Source organism: Apodemus sylvaticus, chromosome 8, assembly GCF_947179515.1.
Source record: "Apodemus sylvaticus chromosome 8, mApoSyl1.1, whole genome shotgun sequence".
NCBI classification, from domain to species: Eukaryota; Metazoa; Chordata; class Mammalia; order Rodentia; family Muridae; genus Apodemus; species Apodemus sylvaticus.
In genome coordinates, this window is record NC_067479.1 from 2,833,201 (window position 1) to 2,859,903 (window position 26,703).

General features: G+C 45.7%; 1 protein-coding gene across 2 annotated transcripts in view; it reads right to left on the bottom strand.

The window, feature by feature from the left end:
* The window catches only part of Ubac2 (UBA domain containing 2), a 141,925-nt gene that overhangs the window by 13,774 nt on the left and 101,448 nt on the right, over window positions 1-26,703 (bottom strand). For both annotated transcript variants that reach the window (XM_052190592.1, XM_052190591.1), the window contains 2 exons: window positions 17,305-17,550; window positions 286-408 (listed from right to left, as the gene is read on the bottom strand). In XM_052190592.1, the coding sequence (XP_052046552.1) occupies window positions 286-408; window positions 17,305-17,550 (369 nt within the window). The remainder of the gene's footprint in view (window positions 1-285; window positions 409-17,304; window positions 17,551-26,703) is intronic.

Consider the following 26,703-nt stretch of genomic DNA (forward strand, 5'->3'; position numbering starts at 1 on the left):
TTTTTTGAGACAAGACCATCTTTGGCTAAGACCCAAGTTTTGCCAATTAGGCAAGCCTGGATCGCCTAGGTGCCCTAAGACCTTCCTATCTCTGTCATCCCAGAACTGGGGTGACAGTGCTGGCATTATTACATGGGCTCTGGGGATCCAGCTCTGGTCCTCAGGTTTGCATGGCAGGCACTTTACCGTCTCTACAGTCCCCAAATCAAGCTTTTATTTCTTGCTGGCTCGAACTGCTTCAAGTCTGTAGTATGGATTGGACTGAGTATGGGTGTCATTGGTTACCTGCTCTTCAGAAACTTCCAGGGGAGGAGATGGTCGCTGCTCAGACCGAGGTCCATCTTGATAGTTGATATTTCGTCGCTGACGTAAAGGGGGGAAAAGCCGATTCCAATTGATCATTCCTCCCTACAAAGAGAGCAACACATATCCATCAGGAAAGCAGCAGACACATGCAGTGCCCAGGGAGCCTTCCTAGAGGCAGCCAGAGTCCCAGCTGGGAATGAGAAGCTGCAGCACCCTCAGCCAGAGGAAGAAGTCCCTGCCACAGGCACAGGACAAAAAAGGCTCCAGGTAGTGTCAAGGGTTTTGTGTAACTGGCACAAGGTGGCAAAAGGCAGACTAGACCTCCTAAAGAGCCTCAGCTCAAGGACCCTGACCCAACACTGGCCATGGCCACAGCATACCTTAGGAAGTAAGAAGAAAGCCACTGCTCCTTGCATACCTACTTAAGACACTTCCCACCCCATGTTCTACTTATTCATTTCTGAGCATCTGTGGTGTGTGGTGTGGTAACTCAAGGCTGTAATGAAGCCTACACCCAGCTACTAGCTACAGGGCAATGGGCAAAAGGTTCACAAGTGATGGGTGATAACTTATTGAGTCTAGGCTCCGTGGATACTGAAGGTGAAAGGTAAATCCATGTCTGGCCTCAAATCCGAAGAAAAATGCATGACATTACGTGGTGCTTTCTGGAAATGCCTGTTTTTGCTATGTGCAGATCTTTGAATTTATTAACTTTAAAAGGTCTGTTTCTAGATGTCTTAAGAGTTGCTGCAAATGCACAGAATGTGACAGTCTGAAAACTTTCCTCCTTAAGGAGACCTAAAACATCCAAGAAAAATACGTAAAATACACACACACACACACACACAGACACAGACACACAGACACACAGACACACACACACACACACATCCATGCCTGAATACAAAAGGAAAAAAATGGAAATCCTAAGTAGACACTGGGAACAAGAGCAGAAGCAAGCTGGGACTCAGCCAGCCAACCAAGCAAAAAAGACCAAGAAACCAGAGGCAAACCCAAGCACAGAAGACTTCATGCCCGGGACTGGGATGATAACAAACCCGTGAGAATGGTGAGGTTAGATGCCTGTCTCTGACCACATGTGGAATACGTCCCACAGATTAGATGAGAACACAGGAGCTAGACTGTTGGAGCCTCTAGAGGATACATCCATGTCACTGTGAGAAAAGATTTCTCAAACAAAAATATAAAAAAAATGACTAAGAATGATTTTTATCACCAGTAGAGACTTTATTAAAAGTTGAGCTGTTGTCGACTACAACAAAATGACAAAGTTAATAGACAAACTAATATTGAAAGAAAATGTCCATGAGCTAGGCTTTTGAGAGGAAAGATTTTATTTCATCTTATATCTTACAGTACATTATGAATAGTGGTCAGGATAGGAAATCAAACATGAACTTGGAGGCGGGCACTGAAGAAGAGGTCATGAAGGAATAGACTGATTTCTTATTCCAGCTCTTCAGGGATGGCACTTGCAATAGGAAATCATCAGTCAAGAAAATACTCAATGATCTTTTTCCTTATTAGTCAATCCGATGGAGACATTTTCTCAACTGAAGTTTCCTTTTTCAGTTTGACTCCTATTAGACTATATTTGATAAAAAAAAAAAAAAAGAAAGAAAGAACAAAAAAGAAAGAAAGGAAGGAAAAAGGAAAGGAACAAAAGAAAAAAAGGAAGGAAGGAGGGAGTGAAAGGGGTTGGGGGTGGGGATTTTCTCAAAGAACCCGCTCCTGGTTTGGTTGATTCTTTGTATAGTTCTTTTTGTTTCTACTTGGTTGATTTCAGCCCTGAGTTTGATAATTTCCTGCTGACTACTCTTCTTGGGGGTATTTGCTTCTTTTTGTTCTAGAGCTTTCAAGTGTGCTGTTAAGCTGCTAGTGTATGCTCTCTCCAGTTTCTTTTTGAAGGCACACAGAGGTATGAGTTTTCCTCTTAGCACTGCTTTCATTGTATCCCGTAAGTTGGGGTATGTTGTGCCTTCATTTTTGTTAAATTCTAAAAAGTTTTAAATTTCATTCTTTATTTCTTCCTTGACCAAGTTATCATTGAGTAGAGCATTGTTCAGCTTCCACGTGTCTGTGGGCTTTCTGTTGTTTTTGTTGTTATTGAAGACCAGCCTTAGTCCATGGTGATCTGATAGGATACATGGGATTATTTCAATCAACTTTTGTGACTGAAGATATGGTCAATTTTGGAGAAGGTAACATGAGGTGCTGAGAAGAAGGTATATTATTTTGTTTTAGGATGAAATATTCTATAGATATCTGTTAAAACCATTTGGTTCATCACTTCTGTTAGTTTTACTACATCTCTGTTTAGTTTCTGTTTCCATGATCTGTCCATTGATGAGAGTGGGGTGTTGAGGTCTCCCACTATTATTGTGTGTGGTACAATGTGTGCTTTGAGCTTTAGTAAAGTTTATTTTATGCATGTGGGTGCCCTTGCATTTGGAGCACAGATGTTCAGAATTGAGAATTCTTTTTGGTAGATTTTTTTCTTTGATGATGTCCTTCATTATCTTTTTTGATAACTTTTGGTTGAAAGTTGATTTTATTCAATATTGGAATGGCTACAATATTGGAATGGCTGGAAAAATTTTTTCCAGCCCTTTACTCTGAGGAGGTCTTTGATACTGAGGCGTATTTCCTACATGCAACAAAATGCTGGGTCCTGTTTACATATCCAGTCTGTTAGTCTGTCTTTTTATTGGGGAATTGAGTCCATTGATGTCAAGAGATATTAAGGAGTAGTGATTGTTGCTTCCTCTTATTTTTGTTGTTAGAGGTGGAATGTTTGTGTGGCTGTCTTCTTTTAGGTGTGTTAAAAGAAGATTACTTTCCTCCCATCACATAATAGTAAAAACACCAAATGCACAAAACAAAGAAAAAATATTAAAAGCAGTTAAAAGGCCAAGTAACATATAAAGGCAGACATCTCACCAGAGACTATGAAAGCTAGAAGATCCTGGGCAGATGTCATACAGATCCTAATGGAACACAAATGCCAACCCAGATCATTATACCCAGCAAAACTCTCAATTACCATAGATGGAGAAACCAAGATATTTTATGACAAAACCAAATTTACACAGTATCTTTCCACAAATCCAGCCCTATAAAGGATAATAGACAGAAAACTCCAACACAAGGTGGGAAACTATACCCTAGAAAAAGGAAGAAAGTAATCTTCTTTCAACAAACCTAAAAGAAGATAGCCACACAAATATAATTCCTGTGTCGCACATTTTTTTTTTTTTTTGGATCTGTTTTTTTTCGAGACAGGGTTTTCTCTGTAGAGTCCTAGCTGTCCTGGAACTCACTCTGTAGACCAGGCTGGCCTCGAACTCAGAAATCCACCTGCCTCTGCCTCCCAGCCATGTGTTTAATCCCAGCATTCAGGAGGATCTCTGTGAGTTCAAGGACAGCTTGATCTACAGAATGAGTTCCAGGACAGCTAGAGCTACAAAGAGAAACCTTGTCTCAAAAAACAAAACAAAAAAATGTTCACACCATGTAACAGACAAGAACCAAGAAAACACACACACACACAGAGAGAGAGAGAGAGAGGGGGGGGGGAGGAAGGGAGCAGAGAGACAAAGACACAGAGAGAAACATACATATATTCATACATAAAAAGATATAAATCACAATCAAAATAAATGTTAAAACTGATACGACTGTTCAGGGACCCTATACTGGGGAAGAGGGGTGGAGGCTGGCTTTTGTGAAGACATCATGCCCCTGCCACAGAACAAGGCTTTCCAGTGCTTTACCTCTTGGCTTGCATAGTATGGAGAATAGCAAGAGCTGCTCACAGCAGCCTGGCATTCAGATGCCCTGAGGACCAAGGAGATCAGTGTCCCAGGACACTTCTGACCATGACACTGCATGGAAAAGCTCTACTCCAGATCAGGGAATGCCTAGACATAGTGGAAGCATTTTACAGTGGGTACCACTGCTGTGGTATTCAAGGACAAAAGGTGACCAGACTGCTTTATTGACATCAGCTGAAGTGCAATGCATAGAATTACCAAGTGTTTACCAGTGTCTACTAATACCTTATACAATGAATCTAGAAAGAGAATTAAGACAATGTTCATGCCTTGTGGAAGCTCACAATCTGGAATGCAAGCCATCAAGCGCATTTTCCTCTGCAGCCTTTTCTCTGGGCTCGGGTGACATCGTGCTTTTGTCTTTCTAGCCCTGTGACCCATCAGACAGTGTCCCTAAGGAGTTTCTTTTCTCCTTGCCTGTTCTGTTAGCAAGCTCTCACCTACTCACAGGGCTTTAAGCACTATGGCTGCAGTGAGGAGTCTGATGTTTGGATGCTGCGCCTCATAGCTATAGAGCCAGATATACATCCACCTGAATGTTCCGGAGGCATCTAATGCAGCACATCCCAAACCTACCTTCAATCCCATTTTCCTCCCATGTCCCAACACAGGGAGTGGTGTCTATGCATGCTGACAGTGTAAGCAGTACCTGCAGCTCTGTCTCTATCCACAACCTCTTACTACTCTGTACTGGGCCACTCTAGGGCAGGTAGGGACACGAGTGCCAATGTTCTCCTGCTCCATTTAAAAACCTTTCAACTTCCCATTGAGAAACACTGTGGCTGGGTATGGTGGCACACACCTTTGACCCCAGCACGCAGGACACACAGCAGGCAGATCTCTGAATTCATGGTCAGCCTTGTCTACAAATCGAGTTCAGAACAGCCAGGGCTACACAGAGAAACCCTGTCTCAAAAAAAAAAAAAAAAAAACAAAAACAAAATAAACCAAACAACACCAAAACAAAACATCCTTACTAATGAACAGCATATATCAATTCCTAATATTTTAAAGATTTTTTTTTTCATTTTACTTGTGTGTACAAGTGCATGCATTTGGGAAAATATGCAACAGCATGAATGTGGAGGTCAGAGAACATACAAGAGTTGGTTTTCTTCTTTGGGTTCTGGAGAACTGAATTCAGGTTGTTAGGCTTAGTGGCAAGTGCCCTGTACTGCTGAGCCCTCCCCTCCCAGGCCCTAGTTGCTAACACTGATGATATCTGACTAAGTAGACAGAAGGGGGCTGCACACGTGCATGTGCTTGGGCATCACTCCTGTCCTATTTGGTTTTGAAATAAATGAAGATAAACAGGAATTAAAGGGCAGCACACACAAAGACTTCTCAGATACTAAGAACCACACTCTGACACCCTCAACAGGTCCACAGTGCTCTTGGGACAATCCACATGTTTTCCAGTGGCTCCCAGTGGGGAGCCTGTGGTCACTCCCCATACGTGGGGCTATGGTCTCACCGTACTAAGTCAGCGGGTGCTCTGCACATTTTAGTTGCACAGTGTGACTGGCCTGGCTCTCACACCCCACCTGTGTCCCTGAGACTCCACCCTGCTCTGCGTAGACCTGGCACAGTTAGATACTTGGGAAACAACCACTGCATGGATAAAGGAATGGACAAACACAGTCAAGTGCACTGCTGAGCTGTTATAGGGAGCTGTCTCGACAAAGATCTCCGTTTACTAACCAGTGAAATTAGACAGTAGGTTAATAAAATGGGTGTGGTGGAAGGGTTGGGAGGGCTGGAGGAAGGAGGTTCATGGAGCAGACAGAGGCTGAAACAGACAAGGACAGAGGAAGAACTGAGGTATGAGGTCGTGAAGCCGTGGGGCAGCTCCTCAGGCTATGGGCTAATGGTCACTGTCTGCTGCTTCTTAGCTCTGGGGAACTGCGGCTCCCCAAGTAAGCATCCACACGCTCAGCTTCCACGCTTAGTGCGCAGCATGCCGACTGTCTTGGGAGGGCCAGGGGAACAGGGCTGCACTGAGAGATCCGACTATTTGCCTATGGCTCCAAAGGGCTTGGCTGAGCAGACAAACACACATTACCAACTGGCATTGAGGTGGTGCAGGGCAGCCCACCCAACCCTGAACTTATCATGAGAGAATCACTGCACAAGGCTTCAGCAGGAGCTTCCTGGAAGAAGGGGGAGAAAAGAAGAAAACGAGGTCCACCTCCATCACCACACATACGAACCAGCAATTCATTTACTATTTGAAAAGTAGGTGGGAGGGAACAAGGCTTGGAGTAAATGGCCATCTGAAAAGCTGAAGGGTTCCTCTCTGAATGCCCCACAGGCTTGGCGGGTGTTAGGGTGACCTAGGAAGAACCCCACACAGCCGGCATGGCTCTCGGTTTCAGGTTTTGTATGGTTTATCTTGCTCACTAGTTTTGGGCTGAGAGCCTTCAAATTGCCGGGTGTTCCCAGCAAGCCCGGTGGTGGTTGGATAGGAACTACTTGTCCTGCTGCTCAGGCTTGGAGCTTGGCTCAGGGGGAAGCAGCTCTGGCAACATCTCCATCCTTAACCATGTCTCTTTCTTCTCTTGCTGTCTCAGGCCTTGCCTGTTTCTTTGCATTGGCTGGGCTGGGGCCATGGCAGTGTTTCTGGACACTGAATTAGGGACAAGATCTTGTCCCTACGTATACCGAGGAGGGGTACAGAGGTATGTTGGAGCCCGGCAGCCCTTGCCAAGGACTCGTTAACCAACACTGCGCCTGCAGACAGGTACCCAGGTCTGCTTGTTGTCACTGAGAACCTTTCTCCTGAGAAGGCTGAGACACCCATCATGGCTCTTTCTCCTCAGATATGGAACCACTTTCACGATGTGTTAACAATGGATTATATTAGCTTCAACGTCCCTGCAAACTCAGTCATAAACATTTTGTCTCTGATTCAGTAAACAGGATGACCGATAAATCCTCAGTGGGGATCCACAAGGGTGACATGGGCACCTTGGAAGAAAATTGGTAGGACTCAACTTCAGCTTTCCTGGTCACTATGGCCACAGGCTTTGGACACTTGACTGTGGGCTCCTGTGAATACAGCCGAAGCCTGTTTTAGAAAGTTGTAATAACTGAGGGTACTACTGGGTATCCATGGATCATGCCACATGGCACGCATAACTGTTTCACTTGTTTGTTTGGCCACCAAGGAGGTGGTGTAGTACTGTGTGTGTGTGTGTGTGTGTGCGCGCGCGCGTGCGAGCACTGGTTTTTGAGGGGGATGAGGAGCTTCGAAGCCCCAGCTTTGACTGGGAAATCTCTTGCACAGGCAGATCACATTGCTTCGTAGATTAAAGGCATCATTACTGCTGTGATTTGACTTTAGTATTCATGAGCACCACACACACGTGCAGGTAAGATCTCCCACATACTTTACAGAAAATCTCCGAGCGAAAGCCTGCGTTCAACACGGACAGAGCCTGCCTCTGCCTGGGCCGCGGTTCCCCCTCTTTATTCTTGTCTCTTGCATGCATCTGGGCAGCTGGAGACTGTGAATGTGATGTTAACTAGCATGGTAATCCCAGCCCAGCATTTTAACATGGGGCAGGTCACCTGGCAGTGTCTGTCCCAGTCCCTCAGTCCTTTCATTCCTTCCTTTGTCAAGCGGCCATGTCTTTTTTTCCTAACTTTAGTTCTACACAAGAATTATTGAATGTTAAGTTAAAATTAGAATTATTTTTGATACTTGTAGCTGTACATGTTTTGACAGAAAAAGACACTGTCAAAAATGAAATACAGTGAGGCTATCTCCTCCCTGTGATGTGTCCATTTTCCTATCTCAGAACTCACTCTCACTCCTGACTCTGGTAAGAGCCTGACTAGTGCGAGTTAGCTTTCCAATCCACTGACTGGCAAGCTCTCCTGCAATCCTGGGGACTCTTCTGGACTCAGTTCTCTGCTTTATCTCACCCCCCACGCCCCAAACTCTCAGGGATGATCTACTCTTCCTTTGTGGGCCGGCCACTACTTACGTCTTTGTTGTCCTACGCTGAGATTATGCTGGTGGCTTCTTGATGACATAGATGCTATTCATACTTTCTCCAATCTAATCTGCATACTAGTGTGGGCAGCCTGCACTCAAGCCTCCCACAGTAACACCACTGTACAGTGGAAAGCTGGCATCACGGTGTCTGAGCCATCTGTTTAGAGGTCCAGGTAATCCCGTCCTAAACCATTTCTTCGTTTACCGTCCTGTCCATTTCTTCCCTCTTCCCAGAACTTTCCTTACTGAGTCCCCCTGAGCAGACGTACTCAAATGGTCTGATGCCTCGCATTGTACTCCCGAGTTTCCTGGTGGCTTCCCCTTCTTTTGTGCAAGCTCAACTCTTCTTTCACATCCATATCAGCTTCACTCATCAAAGTCCTCCTTCTCTCCTTCTCTGGCCAGGCTCAGAGTCAAGAAGCTGATTCCATACAGAACAAAATCTGCGGTCTGGGTTTTCACATATGAACAACAGCAAACCAAACTAGTTGGTTCTTAAGCTGACTGGGTACTTCTTTAGACACCAGGGAGCATCTAGAAAGCAGAGCAGTTTTCTTTCTGAAAGAGCCTTTTCTGTTAGAGCAGGAGCCTCACGCTCCTGCACAGTAGCTGTGGACGGGTTTCTGGCACACAATGGACATGCCCCTATGCCTCCCACTCGCAAGCTCCTTTGCCAGCATTACTGAACCCAAGACAGTCTACAAGGAGACAGGAGCTCCTTGGGTGATTATCCTACGAGAGTCAGAGCAATGGGTAGTGTCCACTCAAGTAAGGCCTATGGAAAAGCAAGCGGTCTCTCTCATCTCAGTGATGAGCTGAAGCACAAAGCATGGGCACACAATCTGGGAGCAGTGTGACGTGTGCACATGTAGCGCATCACCTCATCTGGAAGACTGCAGCAGACCTTGGTTAGAAAACCCATTTTATAATCTCTGAAGAGAGGTCACGGCTTACTGCTCTGGAAATTCTGGGCTTCTGCTGTCTGACGCCCTCTGCACACTCAGGGCTCTACATGCTGGGGTAAGAGTGAGGCTCCATGAAATCCCAGGCTTCTCAACTGGAGAGCACAAGTGTGTTCTGTCTCTGAGAACGGATGGAGCCGGGCCTTGGCGGGAAGAGAAGGGATGATCTCTCTAGTTGCAGAAAGTAGACTAGATGCTCTGTGTCTCACCTACAAACTCACTTATGGTCTAAATGTAAGTAGAAAGTGAGTCGAGAAAATGCAGCAGAGAATTCAAGTTGCTTGTCACTTTTATTCCTTCAAAGAGAAGTGTCGTCATTTACCTGTCTTCTTAAATTCTTGAGACTCTACAGTGCTCTTCTTTCTCATGAAGACACCAAAACAGAACGGAAAATAGAAATGGTTTTCATGAATGTCACTTAATGAGTCAGGCTTGGAAAAGTGTTAGAATTTTGATTGATCCTATCGCTCTGGTCTGAATTTCATCAAAAAGGTCAGTAAGAACACTGACGAGCCCACGAGGCACGCGGCGGCTTCTGCAGGAGGCGCAGATCCACATCAGCAGCTTTTAGCTTCGGCTTCACTTGAAAACAGAGACCTGAATCTCATTTTCATTTCACTGCAGATTCTTATCCACCCACATCTGACACTTCACACTCACATGCTCAGGGAGAAGAGTCATAAAGGGCCCAGCTCGAGCTGCTCGGACCTTGTTGACAAAGAAGCACAGCAGTTTAGTAAGAATTGTTCTCAAATCAAATCACATCAAAAAGTGAAAGAGCAGAGGGAAAGTGCAGCTAAATGCGTGCTCACTGTCCCACATGGCGGCACCTCAGCTCAGACCTGTGTAGGCCAGTTCCCATCAGGTCCCAGGGTCGCCTTGAGATGTTCACACAGGTAAAGGAATCACTGTCACCTCTGTCTGAATCTGACACTTTACTGTGATCGCCTCTTTCTCCTGCCACACCAAGGTCAGGAAGAGAACACTGCCTGGTTCACAGCTCCCCAGAAACTGGCTCTGCATTTTGTGTGGAACAGATGCCAATAAAAATAGTTGTACCAGAGAGGCCAAGAGCTGAGAGAAGCTTCCGATAAATGAGCTAATAAGTAAGTAGCCACGTGGCAGAAAGGACCTGTGATGGCACCTGCCAGCACACGGCTGTACTTAGTGGCCTTGCTCTCTAAAGCACGGAAACGCACGCACATGCTGCAGTATGTGGGAACTCTGAAAGAGTGAAGGCAAGTGGAAGAAGCCAGCCCAACGACAGCTGGTGCAGGCGCCACTCGCCTAGACCTTCTCATGAGGCAAGTTTAGAGACAGTGGGCTGGGAAGATGTTTGTAACAGAATCCAAACTTTTTAAAAAAACATTTAAATTAACTTTTGAAGTTGGCATAGAAAGTAATTGGTTTCATTTGGACTTCTTCATCTCCACACACCACCAAACTTGGCTTGTATTTGCTCTTTCCCAAACCTCTGCCACCCCTTCTGGCTTCCTTCCTCCCCACAGCTACTACCTTCTTTTGTTTTTCTCATCATATGTATCCACTGCCTGGACACAGAGTTTTTATTTGGATGCTAACAATGTTCTATATGACTGTGATAATGATGCAAAATTCTGAGACTAAGAATTAGTGACCTATAGACTTCAAGTGGGTAAAGTACTTAACAGACTACTTTGGATCCACTAGAAATATTTATTAAGTAACAAATATTGAATAGTAAAAAGAGCTGCCACAATGAGCAAGGCAGGTCTGAGTCACTGTGCAGGGTGGATGGTATCCCACAATGCTTGCTGACGGGAGATGAGGAGAGAAACAACTTTCACAGCCACAGAATTTTACTAAGGGTAGGTGAGAGAATGTAGCTGACACAGTTCAACTCCTCACTGAGGAAGTCACTGAACTGCATGTGCAAACGATGGTCGTGCACTTGCAGTAGCATTAACACCTGTCCTTGTTTGGATGAAGACTACTTATTACCAAAACAGTGGCAGGTAACCAGGAAGTACCAGGAGGCCCAATACATGGAGCATGGGGTACACTGACACCAACAACTCTGTTGTGTTGCCAAGTCTCCCAGCAGGCTTAAACCAAACACGGCAGGCTTCCCCTTAATCCCAATCCTGAGACAGAGTAGCTGAGGGTAAGGTTTATGCTCAGGTACATGTGCTGGAACTTGGGCTCGATGGTGAACAGCAAACCGGTTCACACCAGTGAGTGAGCAAAGTAGAGAATTCAGGATTCCTATAAAAAAAGCCGAGCTGAAAGGTGCTGGCTGCGTGCCTCTAGGGCAGGCATCACACATTTTAAATGGTAAAGGCCAGGTAATAAGTATTTAAGGCTCTGAGAAGTAGGTGGGAAAACTGAGGCTATTGTGTAAGGACATGACAGTAAGATTAATTCTTTTTAAAACTCTGGACTGTACAGAAGACAGGTGGTATGGCCAACGAGTCAGATCAAGGTGAGCTTTGTTCTAGAAGTTGAGGTTTTTCGGAGTATTGACTAACAGGCTAGCTCCCAAGTCTGGACTATGTCCCTACTTCCAAGAAGCACAATATTTATGCCCAAGCTGAACAGTTCAGCTCCAGAGACCCCCCTGGTCCCCAGCTCTTATCCTATCTTTTTATTCCATGGCAACCATCAGATTGTGCGCAGATCACCCTGTAACCCAGAGCTGTCTCCCCAAAAGCAACTTTCCTTTTGTGATTATGCTTCATACTGTGAGCATGTGGGTGTTACTAAGAGACACTAAAACAGTTTTGGCCTTAACACATTCACATACCAGTCAACACAACACTTTTAATGCATTGGGGGCGGGTTGGGGAGGGAGCTTCCTCATACCCAAAGCCATTCTTCAGGAGACACCACTCAAAGTCTTGAAACCTAATTCAAACATTATTCACAGAACTAGAAAACAAGCAAACCACAACAACAACAACAAAACCCTCAGCCTGGGCACTGGTGTCACACTCCTTTACTCTTCAGCACTCACGAGGCAGAAGCAGGAGGATCTGAGTTTGAGGCCAGCCTGGTCTACAGAGCAAATGCCAGTATCTCATAGAAAAACCCTGTCTGGAAAAGCAACAGAAACAAACCCATCAGTTACACAGGTCTGTTCCCACCTGCCCCGCTTTACCCGCGCTTCAGACTGGCTGCCCAGGAAACAGCCTCAGGGAACTCAGCACACACTTACACGTCCACACTTATTATGACGAACACAATGACCAGCCAGACAGAAGAGCACAGCAATGGGAGGCCGAGCCTTCTCTGGGCCCCAGCCTCCAGGAGCCTTCACGTCTCAGTTAAGATTACGATTTGAATCTTGTCCTTGTGGGTTCTTAGGAAGGAAGCGTTATAAAGGCAGCTGATGAAATCAATGGCCACCTGTGTTTAGCCACACCCCCCCCATCTGCCTTTTTGCCCCTGGAGATGTCTCTCATCACCAAGCTGGCTCCCCTGGCCAGGGGTACATGAAGAAAATGACCACCAGGCAGTGCAGAAGCCATCACCTCAGCAGTGCACTCACCTCCAGGAAGGTTGTTTTGTGTTTTTTCTTTTTTGTTTTCTTTTTGTTTCAAACAGGTTCTCGATCCACAGCCCAAGGGTAAGCTTGCAGGAGCCCAGGCCACTCTTTGACCTATGATTTGTGACTGTCCAGTGTCTGGATTGCCAGTGGGTGGCCATGCCTCATCTGTCATTGTCACTCCTTACAGCATGCTCAGTTCTTAAGCAATTGCAATCCTCTGCTGTCCCACAGCCTTTGGGGATTCTAGTGTTGTCCCCCTCCCCCCTTCCCCCCCTCCGGCTCTGCAACCCCACCTGTGGCCTCTTCTCGATTCCTGCACACACATTACACTTTGTGGGCTGCCATGCACTACTGCTGCTTTACCCTTTCAGCAGCTGCACACGTCTGGAAGAACCTTGGGCAGCTTTTTGCACATGCACAGGGAAGTAGGTTACATTAGAGTCCAAAAGGCACAAACAAGTAAAGTTCTCAGTTCTGTCCTTTCAAGAGCTCATGCCTCTTGAATTAGTAGGGATTAATAAAACAAGAGCCCATGTCTGGGTGTGGTGGTGCACGACTTTAACCTAAGCACTGCAGAGGCAGAGGTAGCTGGATCTCTGAGTTTGTGGACAGCCTGATCTATACAGTGAGTTCCAGGATAGCCACACACATTGTGATACCTTGGTCTCAAAACTCCAAAACAAAAATAAAAACAAACAAATCCCCACAAAACCCATGAGCCTATGAAATGTCAGACACTGGCCCTGGTAGCAACAAGTCAGACCCAACAGTAAAGTGACTGTGACCCACTGAAGCCAGCAACCGTGTCCACACAGAGATACAAGGGCACAAGACAAGAGGCAGAGGGAGCAGTTACCGTCTCTGACCCGCTGCCCTCAATGCTGCCCTGACTGAATGTACAGATGACAGGCACATGCCACAGAAAGACACATTAAGTAATACATCCAGTTTTCAACTCAACTAGCTCGAGTCAAGCACCCAAGCGCTTCTGGATCATGACTACTTGAAGAAGTATCAGAAAGACTTGAGAGGCCGAAGCACATCTGGCACACTGCAACATCTGGGCGTCATTAAGTTCCTTGTGTGCTGACTGTCCAGACAGTGGTCCGCAACTCCAGATGAGTGAAGTCCCAAAAGGCGTCACATGGGTCACTGTTCTCCAGGCTGCAAAGTAGGCAAGAGCTTCCCGTCTAACGCGGACACTCTCAGATCCTGCTAGAGGGGCTGCCATGGCCTCCATCTACTGACGCTCCTTTGCCAACAGCCACATGACAGGAGGAGGTTCTGACTGCCCCTGATGAGCATCTGTTCTTCCTGCAACAGCTCCGTTCCTGGCTACCCTGTTCCTGAACTTCCTGCTTTCTTCGTTCCTGGCTGCTTCAGTCTCTTTTTATCCCCTTGTCAACCTAAACACATGCATGGTCTGTTGTGACTTGTTTTCAGCTTGACCTTGCAGGACATCTGTGTGTCTTTCCAGCTCTGACTGCCCAGCTATATCCAGCTGCACAGAATTCGAAGCAACCCTGTCGATATTTACTATACACATTTACTCGGTAGTTCCCTAAGTATCTGCTAAGTTCCTATTAGTGCCAGTATTATTTGTGTTTTGGAGAAGCAGATAAGTAGTCACCCCAAAGCAATGGCAGGGATAGGTTAAGCCAGTCCCTAGTGAGAGCTGGGCTAAGGTTCTAGGCAAAGAGACTCAGGACTCCAGTGGGAGGCTGAAAAGGCTTCTCAGAGACACTTTGTTTGCAAGGAAAACTGGAGAGCAAATGGGAGTCAGGAATAAAAAACAAACAGACAGACAAACACCATAGTGTTCTCTGGGTGGTAGAGCTGGGTGGCTGCGGGAGGTAAGGTGTAACTCTGATGAACTGCAAATGACTCAGTAAAACTTGGGATAAACTCTAGGGAGGAGATGTAGTTAAATGGAAGCAGGCGGGGCCCATGTGTAACTGCCTTAACAGTTAAGGGGAACTACTGAAAGACTTCAGGGGGAGTGAAGACGTTCATCATCCTTATGTTCGGCACAGACAGAGAGCTAGTACCTTCCCAGTGCCAGTGGGAGTGCATGCTTGGGGAAGGACAACAGTTTGGCGTTTTACTTACTGGAGAACAATGTGTGGTGGCTAACATACCTGGGGTGGACAAAGACATTGTATAGCATTCGAAGCCATAAGAGAATGTAGTGGCTCCTGGGATACCTGGCATGGAATATACAAATTGCAGGGAATCACATTCCCATAAAAACCTACGCTATGCCAGAAAGAGTCAAAGTAAGTTCTGTGTGTGCAGTGGAGAGCCCTGTCGGCCCAGCAGAAACCCACTGCCAGATTGAAATGGCATACCTGGGGTCAACCAGGAAGTACCAGAGGGCACAAGTGAGCTTCAAAAAGCAGATATACCAACCACCATGCCAGCCAACTGCTGTAGCACCAAAACCTCTTCCAGCTCATACATGCCACAAGCTGTGAGTCTATGATAATCAATACCAGATGACAGTGGCCAAATATGGTTCCTGGGTGGGCTACTCAAAGTATTCATAGTTCTTCTCTGACACTGTGCAGGGCGAATCCCTGAAGTCAGAAGGGAGATCCTCCCATGGGCAGAGTAGGTTAACACCCTCAGTCACCTGCTTAGTGTAAAGAGAAGTGGCTTGTGGGTAATAAAATGCAGCATTCAGATTTACTGGGATAGCAAATGACTTGGCTGGTCATCCAGGAGACTGGAAGGTAGGGAGGGCCCAAGGAAACCCTAGGGAAGGCAAGTGCTCACAGATAAAGGAACATGTGGGAAATGTGGTGGTTGTTGTTTTAGATTAATTCCTACTATGGACATCCATCACAGAAAAGGCACCAAGCAGGAAGTAGACAGAATGACAGCAGCATTATTATTGTCTATCTCAGTACTAGCACAGGAGGAACAGCCATGGTGATGTGGATGGAGGTTACGAATGGGCCCATGGGCCCTGGACAATCTAGCTACTGCCCTCATGGAATAGCTAATCTGCCATCATCAGACAGCAATGAGCGGGCTACATTATCACCTTGGAGAAGAAATGACCACTTAGTGCCAACACTGGGCACTGATTATCTGGACTCATGACTCGGTATAATAAAGACTTGCCTCGGCGTGACTGTATTTATATACAGGGTCTTTAAGAGTTAATTATGGTAAAGTGAGGTCATTAGGTATACCCTAAGCCAAAAGGAATAGTTTCCTTACAAAAGGAGGATTAGGGCTCAGAACAAAATACCCCAAAGTCTGGCACCCTGGCATGCTGTGTACTTTGAACTGAAGGACCTTGGAACCCTCAAAACCAAGGCCTCTCTAGCCTTCTCCTATCATCTCATCCTAGAGCAAGTCACAGAGACTAGAAACCCACTCACCCAAAGCACACCACAGAAGCAACGAAGGCATTCTCTCCTCTTTCTGAAGACTCTCATCTCAGATGGTCCTATCCGATACCCAGGAGGGGAGGAAGCTACAGAGAGGTCAGTAAGAGTCTGAGCAGATGGGCTCTGCTGGGCTCTCTATGCTACCACACCACACCATCCTCTCATTCTCCTCCAGGGGGCTTGTAGGCTCTACTGCCTCCTGTTAGTCCCAAGGCTTCACTTCAGTCCTGTTGACTGTAGCTGGAATCCTTCCCACAGCTCCTTGCTCTTGGTTCTCACGCCTACGAGTGAGTCTGTAAGCTACCTCCACCCCCATCTCTCTGGGCTCGCCACAAGAGCACATGCCAGCCGTCCCGGAACATGTCATGGGTATCTGTGTCATGTGCTCCAGTCACGTCAACATCTAACAGGGCTATAAGGAACAACTTAGGTCTCTGTCGTCTATCACTTACTCCCCTACAGATAAACCCTGGCATTCACATTCCAAGCAGACTGGACTGGACTTTAATACTCTAGGCCACTGTGAGTCCTGAAGTCCCACCTCTTTTACCAGGGGAAGGCAAGAGACAGAAGGATTGCAGGAGAGTCCTGCATCTCTGACCACCCCAAAAGATGAAGGCTCTTTTGTGCTGGTCGTAGTGTGCGAGGAAGAGCATACCGGAAGGTTTTAGCTGGGCATAGAGCAACTTCCCCTTTCCCTGTCCAACTTGAAAGACAAGGGTCATGTCAGAATTTTGGCTAAAGTAGTATTTGTAGGTAACTGCAATGGCTCCTGATTACTAAGGGCTCATCTATGAAAATACAGCTTTTATATGATGTCGTCACTGGTTGGTCCCTTAAGGTTTTCTGACCTTTGTATTAGCTTTAACCAAGGAAAATCATAAAACTTTTCATCTGTTTCTCATCCATGGCACATGACTAGCACTTTAAACAGGAAGACATTGTGGCTTTGACACGATTACAAACACCGATAAATATCCTATCTTGCTAAGTAGGTCGGTGTTTCTCTTAGAATTAATGCTAAGGATAAGAATGTCCAATCTGACCAACTGTCCGGCTGTAATTTATTTTGTTACCTTAAAAACAAAACAACAGAAACCCCAGACGCTAACCAAAGCCACCCGACAGACTTGCACTCTCACTCTCCGGCAAACACACCACAGATCAGTGTGAAGCACAGGAGCTAAGCAGAGGCCGCCGCACGCTCTCACTTGTCACAGTGGGAGGAAGCACACACCTCCGGTCACGCAGGTCTTACCTGCTGCTGCCTTTGTCGCCTCACTTGTGCAAACTGAGAGAGCATCAGCTGCCGGTCCAGCTGCTCCATCCTTTGCTGCCTCTGGATGTCCACAGTGGCTCCCATCCCAACCCTGGCCTCGCTGGTGGGCTCTGAAGATGAGAAGATGGGCTCAAGGGCCCAGGAGAAGAACTGGGCCATCCTGCCAGGGATGCAGAGCACCTGGTGGACCTGGAGCACTTTGCGGTCATAGCACATGCCGGAAATCTACAAGGAAACATCCAACATTGTTCAAATGTAAGCAAGATTGACAGGGAGTATTAGCAGGGAATCGATCAATTGTCTCAGAGGGCATTCTTTTAGTCTGAGCAGTAAGTCTTATCAGACATCAAACAGTACAAACAATCCAACACAAATTTAACATACTTGGTAAAACAAACATATTAATTTGGAGTTAGCAAAATCCTGACCATTTCACACTCCAAATACAAGTACAGTATTTAAGGAACAATGTCTCAATTTTAAAAGAAATCCAGAGGCTGGGACTCCAGTGCTTTCTGGGCATGCTTGTGAACCTGAGTTCAACAGCCCAGCACCCAGGTAAAAGCCAGGCATGGCTGCCTGTGCATGTAACCCAGTGTTGGGGGCTGAGACAGCTGGGACCAGGTGCAAGTGCGAGGCACCTGCCGGAGCCAGGTGGATGACCCCAGGGGGATACCAAGGTAGACCTTTAGCTTATATATACACACTTCTAAAATAAAAAAAAAGTCAGATCTACAAAAGGATTGATTATCCAAACAGTCTCACGTTGTGCCAACCCAGTGGTACCATCGCATCATCACTGTCAGATGGCCACGAGAAAGACACCTGACCTGAGAAGAACAACCTCAAACTCTGGCTTTATTCACAGTGCTCAAGTACGGACGTTTTTCTGGATGTTTATCTATGCATTACTATTAGTAAGCGATTAAAACATCTGTAAAAATATTTTTCTTTTTACAAACAAATCTAATTTTTTTTTTTAATCTTTAAAGCCATTTATATGGAAGGAAAAAAAACCCTCAATCTTGTTTTCTGGATAAAAATGACCATACATATTCTTTTAAATACATTTAAAAAACCTTGACAAACTTTTAGTATGGGACTATTCACATTAGACAAGCGTTTAAGGACCTTTTTAGTAGTACCAGAAAAGTATACCATAATATTTATTTGTTTATTCTTGCTGTTTTATTGAGACAGGGTCATGTTATATGTAGCCCAGGCTGGCCTGGAGCTTACAATCTTCCTGCCTCAGCCTGCTGAGTGCTGGGATTACATATGCACTACCACCACGCTGAGCTTAAGTGAATCAGGCAAGAGTATCTCAAGAACCTGCTCTGAGAACACTGTAGAGGACCACGGAAGAAAGCTGCACACACAGCAAGATGAGCACTCAATGCACAGGAAACAGGGAACACATGAGGCCATGCGACTGTCAGATGCGCTCTGTGAAGGAAGTCACAGTGACTTAGACGACTCTTAAGAACCCTATCTCAGGATGACAGGGTGTCAGTGGAGACTGAAGATAAAACATTCCAACCAGAGAGAACTAAAGGTGCTCGGAGGAACGGGCATGCAGTGAGTGGGTGGAAGCACCAGTCTGGGGCCCAAGGGGACAGTTAGGGAGAGAGAGCACGAAGCAGCCACTGCTCAGTGTGTACGCTCTAATCTGAGAGTAGGTAGCACAGGGAGGAATGTGAAGGAATCCAGGGGCTTTGGGGTGAGGACGGTGAGCCCAGGGAGTCTGGTGCCAGCGGGGAGCAAGCAGCAGCAGCAAACGCAGCTGCTGAGGAGCAGTGAGGAGAGATCCATGGATGGGGCCCATGGAGGCCTCTGACCTCAGGACAATCTGGAGCAGAGTCAGGAACAAAGGACAGAATGGAGCAGGCTCCAGAGGGCACAGCGAGGAACTTGAATTTGTGGTTTCAAGGCACTCCTGTGGCTCCACTATCAAAATAGTACAAAACAAGAGAGAAAATGAAACAGAGACTTCCATGTACAGTGAAACCAGAGAGCCTCTGTAAACCTGAACCTCACACACAGCAGAGTGACTGAGACTCAGGCTCAGACAGAGCCCAGAGCTAGGGCTGCGGGAGGCAGCAGTGAGGTGGTTGATGACCCAGGTCTGTTTAAGAAGCACCTCCCTTCCTCCCCATGCTCCTCAGTCCCCCATCTCCTCATACGGTGAAGGAAGAACCTGAGATGGAGAGCCTACACACACCATCAGCCACACATCACAGAACCAGAGGAAGAAGAAAGGGTATGGGGACAGTGGGATTACAGATAAAGGGACAGCAGCTGAGAGTTCTTCAGGGTGATCAAAATATAACATAAATATCATGAACCTAAAATATAATTCAAAGTTAGGCTAGAGGGTTAGCAGGTAAAGATGCCAGCCCCTAAGACAGATAACCTGAGTGTGGGTCTGGGAACTCATTTGTGGAAGGAAGGAACCCCAACTTGAGCACCCATCACCCCACCCCTACCCACGCAATAAACAAATGGTGAAAACTTGAAAATACTAGAGTTTGCAAGAAATAAGGTTCACTCTACTTGTAGATGCACTGAAGTGCACAAAAGAGAAATTCTTAAAGGCAACAGGCAACTAGAAGGAAACCTTGACACACTATGAGCACATGCTATTAATAAACCATTAGGAATAAATCCAATTAAAACAGGAGCCCTGAGAGGGAAAACCAAAAGCAGAGAGAAGAAACACACATGCACTCACACACACACACGCAGGCACACAATTTACATGTGTGAGTATCTTGCTGCACATATATATGTGCCCCATTGTGTGTGTCTAGTACATGCAGAGGTCAGAAGAGGGTGACATATTTCCTGTGACTGGAGTTACGGATGGTTGTGAACCACCCCACGTGGGGACTGGGAATCAAGGAATCAAACCCAGGTCCTCTGTAAGACCAACAAGTACTCTTAACCACTGACTCATCATCTCTCTACTCCTTCAAAATAAAGAAGTCTTAACTAGGTGTTTGCTGGAAAAGAAATATGGGCCCACAGAGTCCTCTGGACTATCCATGGTTTACATTTTTTAAGCATTGTGGTGGGAAGATGAAGCTGGGCACAGATTACATGCTCTATGACATCATCCTTGTCTGATCAGCCCAGTGGTGAGCTGGCAAAGCCATCCATCCCACAGATGAGGGCATGTGAGCAGGAGCACGCACGGGAGGGGAGAGTTCACTTGTCTCTAGATCTTCTGTATGGCCCTGAGTTGTTAAACAAACAACACAGACTGGAAATGTTTCAGTTCACAATGCATTAGAATCTATCAAACTGAGCAGTTCAGTTTCCTATACTTGACAATCACATCAGCCCATTCCATGAAAAGACAGGATACCAGCAACTACATTGAAAATTTACCTAGCTGTTGCCCAGATCTCCATAGTCTTACTTATGCTATATTATTAATACTCCTAGTATTTGAGTCTGGCTCACTAGGCCAAGCTGGTTTGAACTCACTATAGAATGACCTCGAAGTTCAGATCACCCTGCCTCTGTTTCCTAAGTGCTAGCACTATAGATGTGCACTACCAAGCCCAGTTTCTAATGCTTTATGCATGCTAGCAGCACTGAGTTATATCCTTAGCCTGAGACAGTTTTCTCTTGAATGCCATGTTTTGTTGAAAAAAAATTAAAATTAGAGTATGAGCAGGGAAAAGAATTAGGTTGTAGAATACCAGCTGACATTCATGAGCAGGGAAAAGAGGATGTAGAGCACCAGCTGACATTCACAAAGCCCTGGATGCCATTTCCAGCAAAGACAGAAAGATGGAGGGAGAGAAGTAAGGAAAGAAGGTGGGGAGAAAGGACAGAATAAAGGTGGCTTGGGGTAAGAGTTGTCTTTCTAAGGACCTGAGTTCAACTCCCAGCACTGACACAGGGCTGCTCAAAGCCACCTGGCAATCCCACTCCAGAGGCTGACACCCTCATCAGGCCTCTGTGGGCAATTTTGCTCACATGTCCACCTGAACATGCATGCACCCAAACATGCACCCATACATAATCTTAGAATTAAGGCCATACCCTTAGACCTGCATTGCTACAGGCCAGGAGAACTAACCAGGGTCAATGATATCTTCTGAGACAGGAAGTCCAAACATCAAAGCGAGGTCCAGTGCACAGATCACTGCTTAGACAGTAGATGACTAGATAAAGCAGAAGGGAGCACACACCCACACGTCGGGGGCAACCAGATCTAGGATGGAGCACTCACTCAGCTAGGAGGTCAGGAGCCGTTTAGGAAACAGAACATGGGACCAAATGACCAGAGACTACTTTGGCCCACATCTGTGGAATACCTAGGCCAAGAACCCAGGGTATGGCCCTACATTACAGGTGGGAGCCCCCATATGGCAACAATGGACGGTATCTCCTGCACACATACGGGTTTTTCATACCATTAACCTTTTAAAGAAGGGAGTCAAAAAGTGACGCGCAAGGACAAATAAAGAATTTACTGGCTGGGAAACAGCATCAGCACTCTTGGTGAGCGTTAACCTCACCTGCCTTTTGGCCCTTGTTGGTTAGAGTTAACCTCACCTGCCTGCTGGTCCTGCTTACAGCTTGCCTGAAACCGTGATAAGCAAAGGCAAGCGACCATGACTTGGCAATGACACACAGCTGCTAAGCTCTTTCTCCAGCCAACAGAGACCAGTAAGACGCCTGCCAGGATAGCAGCACTCCCAGGGCCCTTGTGGAGCACAGTCCTACATTCAGGAACCCTACTGACCAACAAGAACAACAGACACAGAAGCTGCTTTCTCAGGAGAACACGGACCATCTACTGTGTCATCTATGTGACACAACATGCCTAGGAACACACGAAAGCCCTAAGACAGCAGACCCACTGAGAACTCATCCCTTCATTCAAAATATATCCCAGCTACTCTTATGAACCAGGACTTGGTGTCTAGATGCTGAGCACGGTAGGGAGGAATGGAGAAACCTTTTGCCCTGATGGAGCTTCCTAGTCCCTGCATGCTATGAAGCCAATGAGAGCCAGTGAGACAGTGAAGTCAATGAGAGGTTGGTTGTTCACCCAAGAATGTATTTGTAGGTCAGGGATCCTCAGAGTTATCTGTCATGTGACTAAGCTAGAAAAGATCACTGTTTTCATCACACACACACACACACACACACACACACACACACACACACAGCCATGTCGCTTTCTTTCCGGTTCTCAGATCCCTGGTCCAGCAGACAAGATCTACATAGGTTGATGAAAGTAGACACATGGAGGAGAGCATGTTGAAGGGTAGCTTGACTAAGCATGTGTTTCAGGCTAGTCTAGGTAACATAGTGATATCCTGTTTCAAGAAAAAAAATCCCTATGATGAAAGCAGTAGCAGCACATGTCCACTCACCCCTGCCTCCCTGTGTGACCTGCATTCCTGTGACCTGCCTCCCTGTGTCACCTGCCTTCCTGTGACTTGCCTTCCTATGTGACCTGCCTTCCTATGCGACCTGCCTTCCTGTCACATGCCTTCCTCTGTGACCTGCCTCCCTGTGTGTCCTGAACTTGCTGCGACTACCAATCAGATTGGGTGGTTTTTCTTAGTAGGTTCAGGCATCTGGGGTCAGCTGGAGTCAGCAGGGTCAGGATGCAGCAAGCAGGGGTTTCCTCAGAGCCCCGGTAGTCCTGATTCTCCATGTGGGCCTTTAAAGGCTAAGCAACCTTACAGCTTTAGCCAGCCTTGATTTCTCTTGAAGCCTCTCACTTTGTTTCCAATGAACTGCTAAATATGGGAGTCTAAATTCCCAAAGTTTAATTGAAGGGCTTGAGAAACACAAGAGTTATTCGCCCTGCCACCTTGCACTTGTTTAGTCAGTCTACAGAAGATATCAGTGGAAAAGAATACACAGGGGGGAAAAAAGGGAAGCTGAAGAGTAGAAGAGGAAGGCACACCCTTGCAGGAGACCCACACAGGACTAGATATTACCATCCAGGCCGTGGGTCAGAGTCCCAGAATTCACTCCCACTTCCATACTATGGTTTCAAGACAATGTTTTATCATCGCTTTTGGTCCTCAAAGGTAAATCATGTGAAGAAGAGACAGAGGAAAATCAGAGTCTATAAAGGAGATACCTGACTCCTTTGAGGCAGCTCCTCTTCTGTCAAGTATACCCGCTGAGAGCTACAATCTTGTACCATCTGAAGTGTTTGCTTGAAAAGCTTTGAAAAGCCTAACTGTCCACAGAAAACAACTCAAACTCGAACCACATTCAAAGTTCGATATAATCTGGCTTCCATGTACGTTTCTACCCTACAGTGGGTAAGACAGATTCTTGTTCACACCAAGACTGTTTGATTGCAAGATAAAGACTGCTGTGTTGTAGACAGCAAGTAACAAAGGCAGAGAACGAACAGGTACAGTGAGGAGCACACTGCCGCACGCACTCACGCACAATGAGAGCAGAGGCACTGGGTAATCTGCTCTTAAATAGCATGGCAAAGAACTAATGATGAGGACTTGAACCGTGGCTAAGTTAGAGCAGGGTTCTGAGAACCACAGTTCATCCTAGTGTGGATGACTCATTACTGTGATTCATGAAACTGCAGGAAATGCAGAAGTGCTGGGACAGAGACGGCCACAAAGCTCTCAGCAGAACCACAAGAAGAACTTCCAGTCTGATGTGTAAGCAACATTTGCTTTAGGAGAATACAATATTAATGTGTAATGAGACTGGGAGAATTATGAATATACATAATGGCCTCAATTTTTCAGTTTTCCACAAAAGTAATTCAGAAGATCTACAGGCGGAGGAGTTCACTAAACATGTCCAAGCACACAGAGCTGGAGCGATGGCTCAGTGGGTAGGAAATGTGCTTGCTATGCAAGTATGAGGACTACAGTTTGGGTCCCCAGCAGCCACCAAATAAACAATAAGAAGGCTCGTAGGTCTGCCTGCAACACCAGCACATGATGGTGGGAATGATCTACAGTGCAAGCTAGGTGTCCAGAGTAGCCAAACTGGCAAAACCTAGGTGTAACGGAGAGGCCCTGCCTCCATTTGTGATGAGAGCTAGGAAGGCATCCAGTAAGAGCTTGGGCCTCCACACACATGTGCACCCTGACAAGTAAGTGTAAACACATTAAAAGCACACAGATGTGTATACACATAACATTTTTTTTAAAGATTTATTTATTTATTACATGTAAGTACACTGTAGCTGTCTCCAGACACTCCAGAAGAGGGCATCAGATCTCATTATGGATGGTTGTGTGCCACCATGTGGTTGATGGGATTTGAACTCAGGACCTTCGGAAGAGCAGTCAGTGCTCTCAACCGTTGAGCCATCTCTCCAGCCCCACACATAACAATTTTAAACACCAAAGACAACTGAAATACCCACGTAAGCTAAGCCATATTTGCAGTCTTTCATAACAACTCTTATTTAAACAGAACTATGAAAGGAGGAAAGAGTCAACACCAAACACCATCACCACCACTAAAATCCAAAAACCAAAAACAGAACAAGAGTAATCTCAAAGCGGGAGTGGGAGTGGGCAGCCCAGCCAACCCCCTTCTGGGCAGCAGGAGTTCTCACAGCCCACCAAATGGAGCCAACAGCTCTTTTCAGCTTCCCTTGGCTCCTGATAAGCTAGCAATGACGTTTCCTCTGTCCACATCTAGCTCCATGACCAGCCCACGACAGAAGGTGGTGCTTAGGTGGTAAGTCAGTGAGTGCATCTTGGTGTTAACCTGTCCTTTTTATCACTGGATATTTTCGGACTATGTATTCAGAAACATGGATACTCATGCAAGAATGAACAACAACACAAAAGAAATAAAAGCTGTTAAAACAAAAGAAAAAAAATCAATTTATAATGAACTAAATTCAAACCAAAGTTAGCAGCTTTCCAGGAAAGCACAAGCAGTTTCTGGTTTCTAAGACTGCAAATAACAAATAACTTAGATTTTATACCAGTAGTCCTCAAAAATCCATTTCACTGCTACTGTTATGAATGGTAATATAATTATCTGATATGCAGGATATCTGGTCTGTGACCTCCAACAGGGCTGTGACCCACAGGCTGAGAAGAACTGCTGTTTTACATACATTTCCTTCCTGGTGTTAGGACTGAAGACAGGACCAAAACCAGACCTTATGCATGTCAGGCAAGCACTCTGCCACTGAGCTACATCCCCAGCCCTGCTCATTTGCCCTCAAATAAAACAAACCACATACTAATTGTAAGAGCTAAACAAAATTATTTCCTAAATACGGTGCTTCTGATACATGATAGCTTCCAGGGGTAAAAGTTTAAAAATGTATCTACAATACAGCTAATAACTTTTATTGCGAGAGTGTGTGTGTGTGTCTATTTTCCTTTTCTTTCCATGTGAGTCCTCAGATCTGTGTGTGTGTGTGTGTGTGTGTGTGTGTGTGTGTGTGTCTATTTTCCTTTTCTTTCCATGTGAGTCCTCAGATCATTGGGCTCGGCAGCAAGTACCTTCATCTACAAGCCACTGTGGTGACCACACCAATAGGTTCTGTAGCATAAATTCACAACAATGAATACTATGTACATATTTCTTCCTGGTAGCATGAAATTTGACTTTTGAAGTATTTTAGTTAGCATTAAACTAAAAAGAAAAAAAGAAAAAGGAAGTTAACTGCTCAGTAGGGAAAAGGAAGTCACGTTGAGCAAGAGCCATCTGGATGGACAGTGGCTTTGTGACTGACATGGACCTCACAGTTAGTGGCTGACAAGCCAGGCACTCACACACGCTACTGCTTTGTTTTGTTTGCTGGAGACAGGATCATACTGTGTAGCCTAGACTTGCTTTGAACTCACAGTCTTCCTGTCTGTACTTCTTGAGTGCTGGATTATATATAGATGTGTGCATCACCACATTCTGTATAATCATCTTTATCTTTTCACCATATTCTATATGACATATATCATAAGAGTGTGGGATTTTTGGATAACACCAGAAAGAACACAATAAGTTGGAAGCGAGCACCAGCATGTACGATATAGCATGGAGAACAATAGCCACAATTAGCACAGTTAACAATCATTTTATTTTAATTAACTAATTGGTGAGGGACTTTGCAAATGCCAGATATGAGCTCTACAATACATAGTTAGCTCATGGTCAGTTATCAGAAATAAACAGGGTATTATCTATAAGCTGGAAAAATCAAAAGGAGGTTAATATGAAGATTTATCAGATATATATAGATATAATCATTCTGAGATAATTACTGTGAAAGAAAACTCAACTGGCTCATGAATGACTAATGATAGTGGATTCCTTAAAATCCCCAGTCATTCTGAAGCACAATGTGGGCTCCAGGTAAACAATTGAATGAGGAGATAGTCTTCCTTCTTGATC